We start from the raw sequence: 13,750 nt of genomic DNA, 5'->3' as shown, positions 1-13,750 counted from the left end.
GTGGAGAAAGGAAAAAGCAGAACTCCTAGAAATGAAAAGCAAAATCAATCAAATTAAAAACTCACTTGAAATTACTAACAAATTAGATTATATTGAAAATAGAACCTCAAATCCTTGAAGATAGAACTGCAGGCATTGAAAACAGACAATATGATGTTGAGTACACAAAAGGCAATAAAAGGAAACACTATACAACATGACCAGAAGATATAAGTACTATGAGACAGCTTCAAAAGACCAAGCCTGGGAATCATTAAGATAGAAGAGAACATGGAGATACAAACTAAAGGCATAAAGGACACCTTCAAGGACATAGTTACAGAAAATATTCCCATATCACAAACAAGGTAGATGTCTACATATAGGAGGCTTATAGGATCCTAAATACACCTAGTCAAATAGGAAGATCACTGAGACATCTAAAATCAAAATACCTAACAGAAAATAAGAAAATAATATTAAAAGCTTCCAGAGATAAACATCAGGTCACTTTTAGAGGTAAACCAATAAGACTCTCTTTTGATTTCTCAGCTTAGACTATAAAATCAAGGAGGACCTGCAATGAAATATTTTAATCCATAAAAGAAAAAAAAAAAACTGCTAGCAATGGATACTATAGTCAGCAAAATTCAGTTTCCAATTTGAGGGGGAAATAAAAAATTTCCTCAAGAATAAACTCAAAGAATTCATGAGCACCAAGACAGCACTATAAAGGATACTCAGATATAAACTGCAGAGGAATTAAAGAACAATCATCAAAGCTCACAAACACAGGAAATTCAACAGAAGAATAATCCATCAAAGAAGAAGCAAGACAGGATTAAAATATACCAAAAAAATAAAATAAAAAAGTCACATAAAGCCATAAACATATCCATAGTAACATTGAATATAAATGATCAATGGTATCAACTCTCCAATTAAAAGACACAGATTAGCAGAAAGGATCATAAAACAATATCTAACTATATGTTGTTTACAAGGGACTCATCTTACAGGCAACAACATTTACAGGCTGAAAGTGAAAGGATGGCAAAAAATATTTCAAGCATATGGTCTGAGAAAACAAGCAGGAGTAGCTATTCTTATATCTGACAAAGTAGATTTGAAGCAAAAATGAAATTAGACCCTATCTCAAATTAGATCCTGCATGAAACTCAAATCAAATTGGATAGATGACGTAGGAATTGGATCAGAAACTTTACAACTGCTAGAAGAAAACATAGGGTCAACAATCCATCATATAGTTGCGAGCATTGACTTCTTTAATAAGAACTTCAAAGCACAAGAGGGAAAAAATAAAAAAACAAAAACTAAGAATCAGTAAGCAGGATGCCTACAGAAAAAAAATGAAAAGCCTTTTGCATAGCAAAAGAAATGATTAAGAGTGTGAAGAGAAAGCCTACAGAATGGGAGAAAATCTTGGCCAGCTACTCCTCCAATAGGGACTAATATCTAGAATATACAAAGAACTCAAAAAACTTGACACCGAAGAAACCAAACAACCCAATTAAGAAGTGGCAAAAAGAACTCAACAGAAATGTTCCAAAAGATGAAACACAATAGACTAATAAATATATGAAAAAAATGTTGAACATGTCTAGCAATCAGGGAAATGCAAATCAAAACTACACTAAGAATGACTGTGATCAAGAACACGAACAATAATAAATGCTCACAAGTTTGTGGGGGAAGAGGTATATTTGTATGTTTTTGATGGGACTGCAGACTAGTACAACCACTCTGTAAAGCAGTATGGAGGTTCCTCAATAAACTATGAATGAACCCCCCATATCCAGGTATCCCACTCTTTTTCCCCCCAAGCATCTAATATCAACATATTACAGCAACACAGCTACCTCAATGTTTATAGCAGCACAATTTACAGTAGCTAAATAATGGAATCAAAACAGATGCCTGTGAATAGAAAAATAAATCAAGTAATTATGATTTTGTGTGTGTGTGTGTGTGAGTGTGTGTGTGGGGGGGGGGACGAGCCATCTGTGGGCGGTATGTGTAAGCTATGTGCATTTGAACTTATGAGGGGACTGGTCTGGTGTTGCACGCTGATTGGGCTGTGAGAAGCAAATGTGCATTTCTTTCCTCTAGCTCAGCCTATGATCCCACACAGCTGGGTGTGACTTGCCAAGATGTCAATCAATCTGCTGATCACAAGACATCACAATGCAAGTCTCCACCTTTGAAACTCTATTTGGTGAAGAACATTCCATCTAACTCCCTTGTGTGTGTCCCCTCTATAAAATAAAAAAGAATCCTGGTGCATGCTCTCTTTCCAGTACTGCCCAGAATGGAGCTGATCCTTGGGGTCACTGAGCAGTCCTGTCCTCAACCTTAGAAACTCATGTTCATGTGCTGTGTAGTTTCTTTGCCATTTTCTTAGCTATTGATACAGCCAGCTCCTTTGAACCTAGCTCATCTTGCCAGCACAGGCAGTTGGTGACATATATATGCCACACATCTTGCATATCAATGAGATCACAGGTGAATACACACACACACACACACACACACACACACACAATGGAAATTCTACTCAGCCATAAAAAAGAAAGAAATTATGGTATTCTCTTTGTAAATGGATAAAAAAGGAGAATATCATCCTAAGTGAAATTAACCAAACTCAGAAAATCAAAGTTCTCAAAGAATATTTTCTCTCATATATGGAATCTGGAGGATAAAATTAAGAAAAAATAATCAAATACAAATTCATAGATGAGAGAAAGGAAGTCTAATAGAGTAGAAGAAAGAGAATGGGAGAGGGGAGAAACAACGGCAGAGAAAAGGGGGAGGATTATAGGGGGTTCATGAACTGAAATCAATTTCCATGCATGTATGAGTTTGGCAGGATGAACCCAATGACTATGTATATCTATAAAGGTCTAATTCTAAACAAATAGATTTTCCTTTGAAAATTATAGTTCTTCCTTTATTTTGTGGTCCTAGCATTTTGATGAATACTTGAAGAAAATATTTTAAGATGACTTTACAATCATTTCCCTGAATGCTGGCAATTCCTATGTAGCTAGGTGTGCAGGTTGTGTGGCCTTGAGCAGGATGAACTGGATATGACCATCTGCCTCTATGAATCTTTGATACCCTGAGGTTTCTCACTTCTTAGCTTTGAAATTGGTAATTGGCCCCAGTGTTTGATAAGTCATTGGCAGCACTCTATGCAAAATTGCCATAGTAATTTTCTTAATCATTTGGGGTGCTGTTACAAAACACCAGAGTCCAGGTGGCTCACAAACAATGAAAACCTATTTGACACAATTCTGCAGGCTGAGAATTCTAGGATTAAATTGCCAGCAGATTTGTTGTCTAGTGAAAGCCAACTTTCCAATTTATAAATGATCATCTTTTTGCTGTGTGTTCTTATGGCAAAGGGTCAAGGGATCTCTCTGGGTTCTCTTTCATAAGGGCACTAATCCCATCCATGAAAGGTCTACCCTCATGACAGAATCATGTCCCAAAAGTTTCATTTCTTCATACCATCACCTTGGGGATTAGGATTTCAACATCTGAATTTGGAAACAATGGACACAAACATCATAGGAGCAAAATAAGAAATAAGAGTATTTCCTATGTGTTCCATTGATGTCATTAGAATATTTATAAACCTTTTATAATGATACTCTATTTCAAATTTCACCCCACCACACTCCCCAAGCTAACTCTTCACAAAGTAACTCATGCAAAAACCTGGAGAAGGGAAACAGAATGTAAAAACAACTACATAAAAAGTAGAATGTTCTGGCATACAGTGTGTACATTAACACAATTACAAAGGAATACAAAGATGCCAGCTTCTTTTTGTAACGTGTTAGAAAAAATAATGCAGGGAGTCAAATCTACAGTCACTTCTGTAAGTAAAGCTCCTTATCATTTTGAGTATTGTTTTTCTTATGATACAAGGTCTGCTGCTTTATTGACAAAATGCTCTCTAAGCCCTAACAATCAACATTTCTTTGGGATGTTTGGCCAAGGATGTGATCCTTCTTTAATTTTCATTTCATTTATTTGTGTATCCAACAAGTAAATATTAAGTGTATACTATCAATGGTCTTGAGTTAGGGTAGAAATCAAAAAAGAGAAGGCCCTTGCTGGTTTGAATCCTGAATTCACATGGAAGATCGGACACAACAAGGGAACCTGAAGAGAAAAACAAGAAGAGTGATATACACACACCAACAAGGCTTATGTGATGGACAGTGACTGCAAAGGAGCTAATTTAAATGAGCATCTCAGGAAAAGCCTGCTTGAGGAGGTAACATTTGTACTGGGGCTTGAACAATAAGAATGACCAAGTTATTTGTTAAAGTTGTTTTAGCAATTTGTCTATAATGAATGACAAAGATAAATCACCTAATTTCTGCCACAGAAATGAATAGGAGAATTTATTTCAATACAGTATTTTCAAAATAGCAACTAACTGAACTAATTTTATGTGAGATTTTTTTTTCTGAGAGTTTTCAAAGTTTAGGCAAGAGAAATCCTTATCACCACTTTTTATCTTAGGGATTTTTTTAAAAAAAGTATTCCAACATTTAAAACAAAGACTGGTATATAAGATGAATAAAATTTAATATAGCCTAAATTGATTAGGAATAAAGAAAAATTTTCACTTTCTTTCCCATTACATTTTACTTTTTTCTATTTTTAAGCAATAGGATATGTGTTTGGGTATTTGAGGGTCTGAAAGTATAATGTATCCTTCATTTTTATAAGTTCCTGAGTTCCTATATTTCTGTAAGCTGAAATCATTGCTTGTAGCTATATTCTAGCATCTCAAATTATTTAAAATACATTCATAAAAATGAGCCTTAATACGTTTAAAGTCTAATTATAATATTTCAAATAGCTATTGCCTCCAAATCAAATGTATGATTAGCAGTTCTTTGTGACATGTATGTATTCATGTACAATGAACATCTTATTTTTTATCTTTTATCATGAAATACTTACCAAGTAATGCTGCTTTCCCTTTCTGAGAGCTATGGTTCACCTACTGGACATGTGTTGTTCTGGTGTTCAATGTCTTCTATGTATGTGGCAGACACTTTCTAGAGCACCAGGGGAACCACAGTTACAGAAACCCACTTTAATACAAGCTTACACTTCTTCTCCTAAATGAAATGCAACTTAGAAAAGACAGGATGATGTGCTTTATGATTTCTTATCTATTTCTCCTGATCTAACACTATGACTTGACTATAGCAGGTCCATAGTATGCTGATTTGATAGATATATGTCCCATTGTTCTTATTCAACATTTCTTATAAAAACATGTCTGGATTTTTTTTTAGACTCAAGCTTCATTTAATAATGACTTTCCTTATCTCTTTACCATGGTTTGTGTTTCCCCACCTTTCTATTTTACTTGTGTTTTCCCTTTTCTAATACTCAGCTCCGTACAATATTAAATATTGACTTTTGTGTGATTCTGATGCCAGAGCAGCAAAAGCTAAGGGCAAGAGAGTAAGTAGAGACACACTGTTTTCCCCTTTCCAGGTGATAAATATCTGAGCACTGCATACTTTCATTTTTAGGAGCCCTAATTTTATTCTCACCCTGGCTTCCATTCATAATTCTGTTGCATACTCACTAAGTTATTATCTCATGAAGTCTTAGTACATGCTGGTCACTAGAGATACAAGGGTATGAAACACAGGTTCCATCCTCAAGAAGCTCATAGTCCTGAAAGAGACAACAAACTGACTAGTAATAAATACGATGACAGAGATGGAGTGTTAGAGGAAATTTAGGAAGAGGACAATGCCTGACAAGAGTGCTTAATGGAAAGTAGGAGGATTGAGGGTAGAGAAGTAGAATGGAGAAAGACAAAGAAGAATCAGCATTTTTTTTTTTAGGAAATTATCAACAAAACTCATCAAAAATTATCAGTTACTGGTTGATGAAGCATGAATGTGAAGAAATGAAGCTGGAGGCCAGCAAGAAGGGTCTCATGAGCCTTGTTAAGGAGCATGGACATAGGGCATTGGAGGTCATGATCAGCCCCAAGAAGAGAGTGATATCACATTTGGGGCTTATACCAACAAATATGGTAGCCCTGTAATGGAATGCATTTGAGCTGGTTGAGATTAAAGCCAAAGAGAAAAGTCATTAATGAACTTCAGAAGCTGAGATAAAAGGTGCTGAGACCCTAAACTACAATATTTGAATAAATAAAAAGATTGATAATAAAGCAATTAAATAGTTGCAGGAATTAACAAAATGGTAGGTTTCTGTGTGGTTGCAGGTAAAACTGAAAAATGGATTAATTTTCACTCACAATCAGTATAAATTATAGTGTGGCAAGAGAAAGAATAATATACATGGTAGAGAAAAGTTTCCCATTATCTTCATTTTATATTACACTGAGAATTTTTTTCTTTTATCACAGACGACTATTTCACATTTAAAGGGGTAATTTCCTAGGGATCCTTTTTGCACTTGTTCTGTCAGGTTTCTGCTTTTCCTCATGAGATTTGATGCTAGAATCCTCACTTTTCCCTGCCTCTTTGGAATGGAGCCTTTGTTTTATCACATCTTCTTTATCTCTAATATTGTCTCTTGAATTACTTTATCTCTGTGAATGACTTGCCCTACTCTACATGTGAACTCTCAGTGAACACAACCTGATTTCAGTGTTCCAAGCTTCTTCCTTTTAGAGAAGAAGGTTTAGATTGAAAAATAATAATAATAATCTGTATAATAGCAAAGAGATAAAGCAAACCATACTGGTAGTTTTTAAAAAAAATAAATAAATATTGCTTTCTTTTATAAAAAATACAGAAAATTTTAAATTACATTCTACAAAGCAAAAAAAAAAAAAAAAGATTTGTATGTTCTAATTTGAGGACAGAATGGTAAATTCAGCCACAAAAATATCAACAACAACTGGGCATAATGGCTCAAGTCTATAATCCCAGTGACCTTGCAGGCTGAAGCAGGAAGGTCCCAGCTTGAACCAGCCTGGGAAACATAGCCAGACTCTGTTGAAAAATAAAATAAATAAAAAGGATTGGGGACATGGCTTAATGGTAAAGTATGTGCCCTGCAGGCATAAAATTCTGATTTTGTTCCCTAGTACCACAAAAATAAAACTTAAAATAATTTTACATCAGTATCAGTAGCAGATATTTAGCTACCTTTATTTCCAAAGTCCTTAACTAATATTTTTACAGTTTTGTTTTAAAAGTACAAATAACTTTTAGTGGATGTAGAAAATTTAGAATGGTTAAAAAGCACAAAGATATCACTTGGGATAAAAATATTTGAATTATTTAATTTATGCTAAATGTGCCAGAAATTTTAAGAAACTTAAAAAATATTGACCAATGGTCCTTGTTTTTAAGGAAATTTCAAGACAAAGATGGAGAAAACAAAGGTGAAACACCAATGATAAAGGAAGTAGAATGGATATGTAGCACACAAAGGTTATAGCGTAAGTGCCTGGGACTCGAGAGAAAAGAACGGTTACATCCAGGCTGAAGTCTGATGAAAGAAGGCAGAAAGAAGGTGATAATATTTGAACTAGATTTTACCAACAGATAAGAAACATTTATGGAAAACATTTGACTTAAAGGTGAAAAATTATAATTGATTTTTGCAAAACAACAAATTGCTCATTTTGGCTACAAGCTACTCAAGCCACTTTATAACACACAGGGCAACAACAGAAAGAAAGCTGGAAATTCAACTGTAGTCAGAGTTCAGAAGGACTGGAATATGAGCCTACAGACTCTGTATTTGACTTAATTTGTAATGCAAAGACTGAAAGTTTCTGAGCAAAGAAACGACCAGCCCATGTACATAAGAGATTATTCTAACAGTGATGTCTTAAACAGTAGTTGGAGAAAACAGACTAAGGTCTGGAAGACAAATAGTCCACGTGAGAGGAATAAGGTTAGTTCCATTTCGGTGAAGCAGGAAGCAAGGCACAGATGTGAGATGCATTACCAACGTCAATGGGTAACTAGATGTACAGAGCACAGAAGGAAAAGATTCAAAATAGGACTAAAGTTTTTACATTCCAAATAACTTGAGAGAATGACTAAAAAAGTTACAGAGAGATTTTAAAAGATAAATGCTTTAGTGATGGAAGATAATGACTTCATTACACAGCTTATTATATATGTGGTGCCAGGGGATACCATGAAGCTTTTAAGAAAATGGAGTTTATGGCAAGAACTTAGAGCTCAAATGTACAGAATTGAAGTGTGTAATGAAATAAATTAAAGTGAACAAATTCAGAGACAGAAAATGAAATGCCAACAGCTCAGTTAATGGTTCAATGTAAAAAGCCCAAAAAAGAGATTCAGCATGTGTGCTTTAATAGCTCCATAAAAAGTGCTACCAATGGCTCAAAGACAAAGCATTGGTGAACAACAGGTCATGGATAACTTTCAAAGCAAAGATGTAAACACCAATCACAATGCAGCAATTATGTGGAAATTATAGAGAAATTTGGTAATAAAAGAAAGCAGAGAGCAGTGTAAGAAGTATAGCCTGCTGCATTCTCCTTCAGTCTTGTAGTGATCTGCATGTGCTGTGGACAGAAGGAAGGATTCCCAAGATGGATGGGAGGAAAGTAATATGACAAGAAGTGGCTAATGATGTTGTGAAGTATTTTAACTAGGTTATAAGAAATAGATTGCTTTCAAGACTGGGGCTGTGGCTCAGTGGTAGAGTGCTTGCCTAGCATGTATGAGGCACTGGGTTCAATCCTCAGCACAACAAAATAAATAAATAAAATAAAGGTCCATTAACAACTAGGGGAAAAAATAAAAGAAATTCTTCAAAAAAAAAAAAAAAAGAAAAAGAAAAGAAAGAAAGAAATATATCGATTCCATAAGGTCAGCAGCTGTTGATCAGTGTCTACAAGATGATGAGAGAAAATGAAGATGGGAAGAGTAGAAACCAAACCAAAACAAAACAAAAATTTAAGATATATGAAAAGTTTTTGTAAGCATGAGATTGGGAAGGCACAGACAATGAAGCCATATGAAAAAAATTGGGGGATCCAGGAAGACAGACAAAATACTCAGAGAATCATAGTTAGAAAAATCATTTTCAGGTACTTTTTTGTTAAAAATTGAAAGTTTTGTTTTTCTTTTTGGCTTTTGAATGAGAGAAAAATAAATGAAAATTAAGGTAAAAAAAAAGTCTTAGCATTTAGTTCCGGTTTTTATTTTGAGTGGTGTTATAACATAAACCAGAGGATTTCCAAAGAAAAGAAGAAATAAACAATGACAATACATCACAAAGATCGAGAACAATAAATCTTACCTCTCTCAGAGGATCATTAAGTTCATTGAGAATATTTTCTTCATCAAAGATTTTGCCTTGGTATCTGTGTTCATAGTAATCATGTATCTTCTGACGCATATCTGCTGGTAATTTATGGAAGGACATGTATTGTTCCACTTGCTTATACTGCAAAGCAAGGAAGAAGAAAATCAGAACACATTGTCAGGCTGTGAGAGAAATCATCACATTGCTTTCTTGTGCTATATTGAAAAACATTTTAATAACTGATGACAAAAGGAAGAACTCCGTTAAGAGCAGGGAACTCATGTACTAGGTTCTTATGTGCCTACTTGGTGTCACATACTGTGTCAGGCATTTTATTTAGGTAGCAGAATAGAGTGCTGAAATGTGAAAAAGAGGCATGAAAGGACTTTAGAGTGAATTTGAGAGTGTGAGGACAAAAAGACCAGTGAAGGGACAAGAAGAAAAAAATAAGTAAAACAGGATGCTGCTTTTTTTCTAGCTGAGTACTAAAAGAAATATAATATTGCTGCTTCATTCTTCAGTTGAAGGAAAAAGAATCTTGTAACTTTGAAAAGTACAAAAGATTTTATTTTAAACCTTCCAACAAAATATCTGACCCTAATTAAATTTTGAATCTAAAGGCAGAGGGCTTGGCAGTTGTTTGAAAGTCATAGATGCTTAAGCAACTAAAGATGCCCAATAAAGTGCTCAAAATTAAGAAACAGGATATATAAGGCTTCCAATTTAGAGTTTAAGGGAGTGTCAGGATGAGAGTAGCTCTGCATTATTTTATAACTGAAGGTTAATTTAGATATTTTATTCAAGCAATTAGTTCTTAAAGTTGATAGTTTATATGACTCGGGGAAAGGTTTCTTTGGGGGAAGGCAAATCTTCAGGCCTAAACTCAGAAACTGAGATCAGTGGCGGACCGACCTGTTCATATTTATACACACAGGCACGTACACAATCTTTTAAAAAGTAACATCTTTGCTAAACACACAGGATCATAGAAGAATGGGTATTACCTATGAGCTTAAATGAAGAGAAGAATTTCAGGCCTTACCCCAGACATACATAATCAGAATCTAAATCTTTAAAAAATCCCCAGGTTGATCATATACACATTAAAGTTTGAGAAATATTCCCTAGGTCTTTCTACCGCAGACAGTCATAAGGCCACACTTTGAAAACAAGGAATGTAAACCTAAAAATTACTAATGATAGAATGGAGGAAAAATTTAAAAGTCTGTAATAAAACTGGATGAAGATACTGTAATGAGTATTCCTATAAATAGAACACAATTAATATATTTTATATGGAAAAATATCTAAGATCTTTTCTTGATAACAGAGTTTTGGCTAAAAGACCTAGGTCTCTTGATCCTTTGTCCATGATTATGGTAATTGGTAATTGGTAACTGGGAAATGACAAAACTCAACATACTATATTATATTTCTTCAATTTCTTCCTACAAATTTTTCTTTCATTTAAAAAACATATTGTTTGAAAATTCCTTTTTGGAGAATAGAACCCACAAAGAAAATATCACTTTATCACAAGACTTGATTTGGTAACCATACAGTTGCCTTAGTATTTAAAGCTGGAAATCTAATGTATCTCTTAGAAGCAACTAGATTATAATATGGCAATTTGAATTTAGTCACCAAAGCATCACTGCCATTGTATATAAGTGGTTTCTAGTAAATACTTGAAAAAAATGCATTCATTTTCCCTGGAGAGCTCATAAGACATACATCTATCTAGCTTTGGTAGCCTACTTCTAGAACCTGGGATTTTGTCTGCCTAGCTTCTCATGCAGCTGTTCCATATAAAATAGTTTCAGTGACTTTATCTACAAGCCTGCAATACAAGATAAAGTTGATATGTAACTGTATTATAAAGGCTCTGTCTTTATTTATGGAAATATCTATGTATTGGATACATAGATATTTCCATAAATGTACGCTTGGCCAAAAAGGATGTCAGTGGGATATGTAACACATGTTTAGAGTCTGAAACTCTACTGGAGACCCTCAAGGTTTGCTTCTGCACTAATAATTTGAAACTAGTTCACGAGGCTTGCTTAGATTGTCTTAACTGAAGATCTACAGTGAGCCACATTTGGGATCTCTTTGCAGAGAACATAGCTGAGCCAAGATTATTTGCAGAGACCTTAGCTGCTCATGAGAGAGACTCAGACAGCATATTCCTGTTGCCCCAAGATTGGGCCCACAGGAAACTGAAGACTCTTGGACCTGAATGCTTATCTCTATTAGCTTTCTCTTGCTCCATTTTGTTCTTTGACTTTAAATAAACATGTCTTGGGAGTATACTCTGTGGAGTCTGGTGACTCCTGCAAATATCTAATCTTGGGAAAACAACAAAACAGCTTAAGATTTCAGAACTGCAAAAATTCTGATATTCACTGGTATACCTCCTTGTACGTGTTTCAGTCCTAACAAAGGATTCGCCTTTCTTTGGGAGCAAATACAAAAATCTCTGCTTCCTTTCCACAACACACTGCTTTGCCCAACTGCTTGGAATAGTAAAATCTGTAAATTTAACTGATATATTATGTTTTACATTTCTTCCTTCCTTTACCATGCATCTCAAGAATATGGAGAGGCGGACTAAAACTTAGTAGTTTTTTTTATTCATTTGGAGGCTCACTCATATAGGGAAAATATAATCTATTCAACATTCATCTCTGGAATTGGAAACATAATCCTTGACTAGCTAAATATAAACTATTTTATTTTTATAGAAAAACAGGGTTAATTGGGTCTAGTTATTTTTCCTCACATAAGTCATTTCACTTCTACACCTGGTTTACTAACCTATAATGAGAGGGTGTTAGATCCAATGATCTTCCTTGTTCTTTCAGATCAAAGTTGCAAACTTCTGTGAAAATTTCTAATGCTAGATTTGACTTTTGAGTATATATTACTTATTTTAACCATTTGTTAATGCATAGTAATTATTGATCTAACAAATATGAAATGATTTCTGTGTGATAATGGTTTTTAAACAGTTGTCAAGCCACCAGTTCCATCTGGAACTTGTTAGAAATGCACAGTCCTTCATAGTCTCCAACCCAGACCCACTGAATCAGAAACTTTACATTTGGGACACAGCAGTCTGTGTCCTAACAGGCCCTCCATATACTGAAATTTCAAATCACTGCTACATGCCATGTATAGTGTTATCTTAGGACATCAGGAAGCACATTGTAGTCAGAGTAGGAAAAAAATAAATTCAGTTTTTGGCAAGTTAAGTATAAAATGCTCATGGCACATTCTCATGCTTATATGTAGGTCAGGCACTCAGAGGAGGAAATATGTACGTCATCAATGACTAAGGGAGCACTAAGGGACACTGTGTCAGATGAGGAGAAAAGAGTCAGAAACTGGAAGTAGCATGGGAAAGCAGTTGGGCCACAGAAGCTGATCAAGTTTAGAGTACTGATAATTATCATGAGTACCTGAGAGCACAACCAGAAAACGTAATAAGCAGAACCTAAAGTGTCAAGGGGAATGGTCAAAAAGTATGTATTCTAAGAAAAGAGGCACTGGACAATGCCCACTAATTTGGAATTGAGGTAGAAATCTTTGTTAGAATAAAATACTTATAAAATACTTATAAAAACAGGGTGCTATTTCTTCCTGTTTCCTTCAAACCTCACAGAACTTGCAAAAATAAATGGAAGTCTCATTTCCGTGTGTGATATGAAAAACTAACAATACAAACTACTTTTTTGAAGATGACACCTAGTGGTAGCTGGAAAATGAAACAAACCAGATGCTTGAAGTTGTACACAAACTGGAAAAGTTAAGAAGAAAAGAAAAGAAAAGAAAGAATAGCAATGTTTCCATTGTAGTCACAAAGCATGTGCAAAAGATTACTTGATACATTCAATAGTCACTGTTAAATAGAAATTTAAAAGGAGAGATGAAAATAAATTTCTTTCTTAAACATAAGATCGAAAGTACAGCCCCTCAGAGCCAAAGGGACCATAAAACAATTACCATTTAAAATTCTGTTATACTTTTACTTTGTAATTTTCTGCATAATTGAGAAATATATGAAAGTAATGCATCACACGGTATTAAAAAATGATCTAATGTGTGTTTCTAACTATCGTCCATTCTCAGATTGATCAGTCTGACCCAATATTCTTCTGTGTCTGTTTCTTATACAGATTTATGACAGGCATCATTCATTGACTTTTTGTCAAAAATTGGGATTTGGCCACATGTAGTCTCTCAGATCTTCCTTTTTCATGCTATAATTGTGTCTCTGGTATTAATTCTTCCCTACGCTCCTTTGTAATTTTTTTTTTTTCTTTTTTGGTACCTGGGAATGAACCCAGGGGCACTTAACCACTCAGCCACATCCCCAGTCCATTTATCTATCTATCTATCTATCTATCTATCTATCTATCTATCTACCTATCTA

At 34.6% G+C, this 13,750-nt stretch overlaps 1 protein-coding gene across 1 annotated transcript in view; it reads right to left on the bottom strand.

Annotated features, from left to right (window-relative positions):
• Positions 1-13,750, bottom strand: part of Hcn1 (hyperpolarization activated cyclic nucleotide gated potassium channel 1) — a 359,023-nt gene that overhangs the window by 69,175 nt on the left and 276,098 nt on the right. Inside the window, exon 5 of the mRNA XM_027954427.2 lies at positions 9,310-9,456. Coding sequence (XP_027810228.2) covers positions 9,310-9,456 — 147 coding nt within the window. The remainder of the gene's footprint in view (positions 1-9,309; positions 9,457-13,750) is intronic.

Source organism: Marmota flaviventris, chromosome 5 (assembly GCF_047511675.1).
Source record: "Marmota flaviventris isolate mMarFla1 chromosome 5, mMarFla1.hap1, whole genome shotgun sequence".
Lineage (NCBI taxonomy): Eukaryota > Metazoa > Chordata > Mammalia > Rodentia > Sciuridae > Marmota > Marmota flaviventris.
This window is presented reverse-complemented; position numbering and strand designations above follow the sequence as displayed.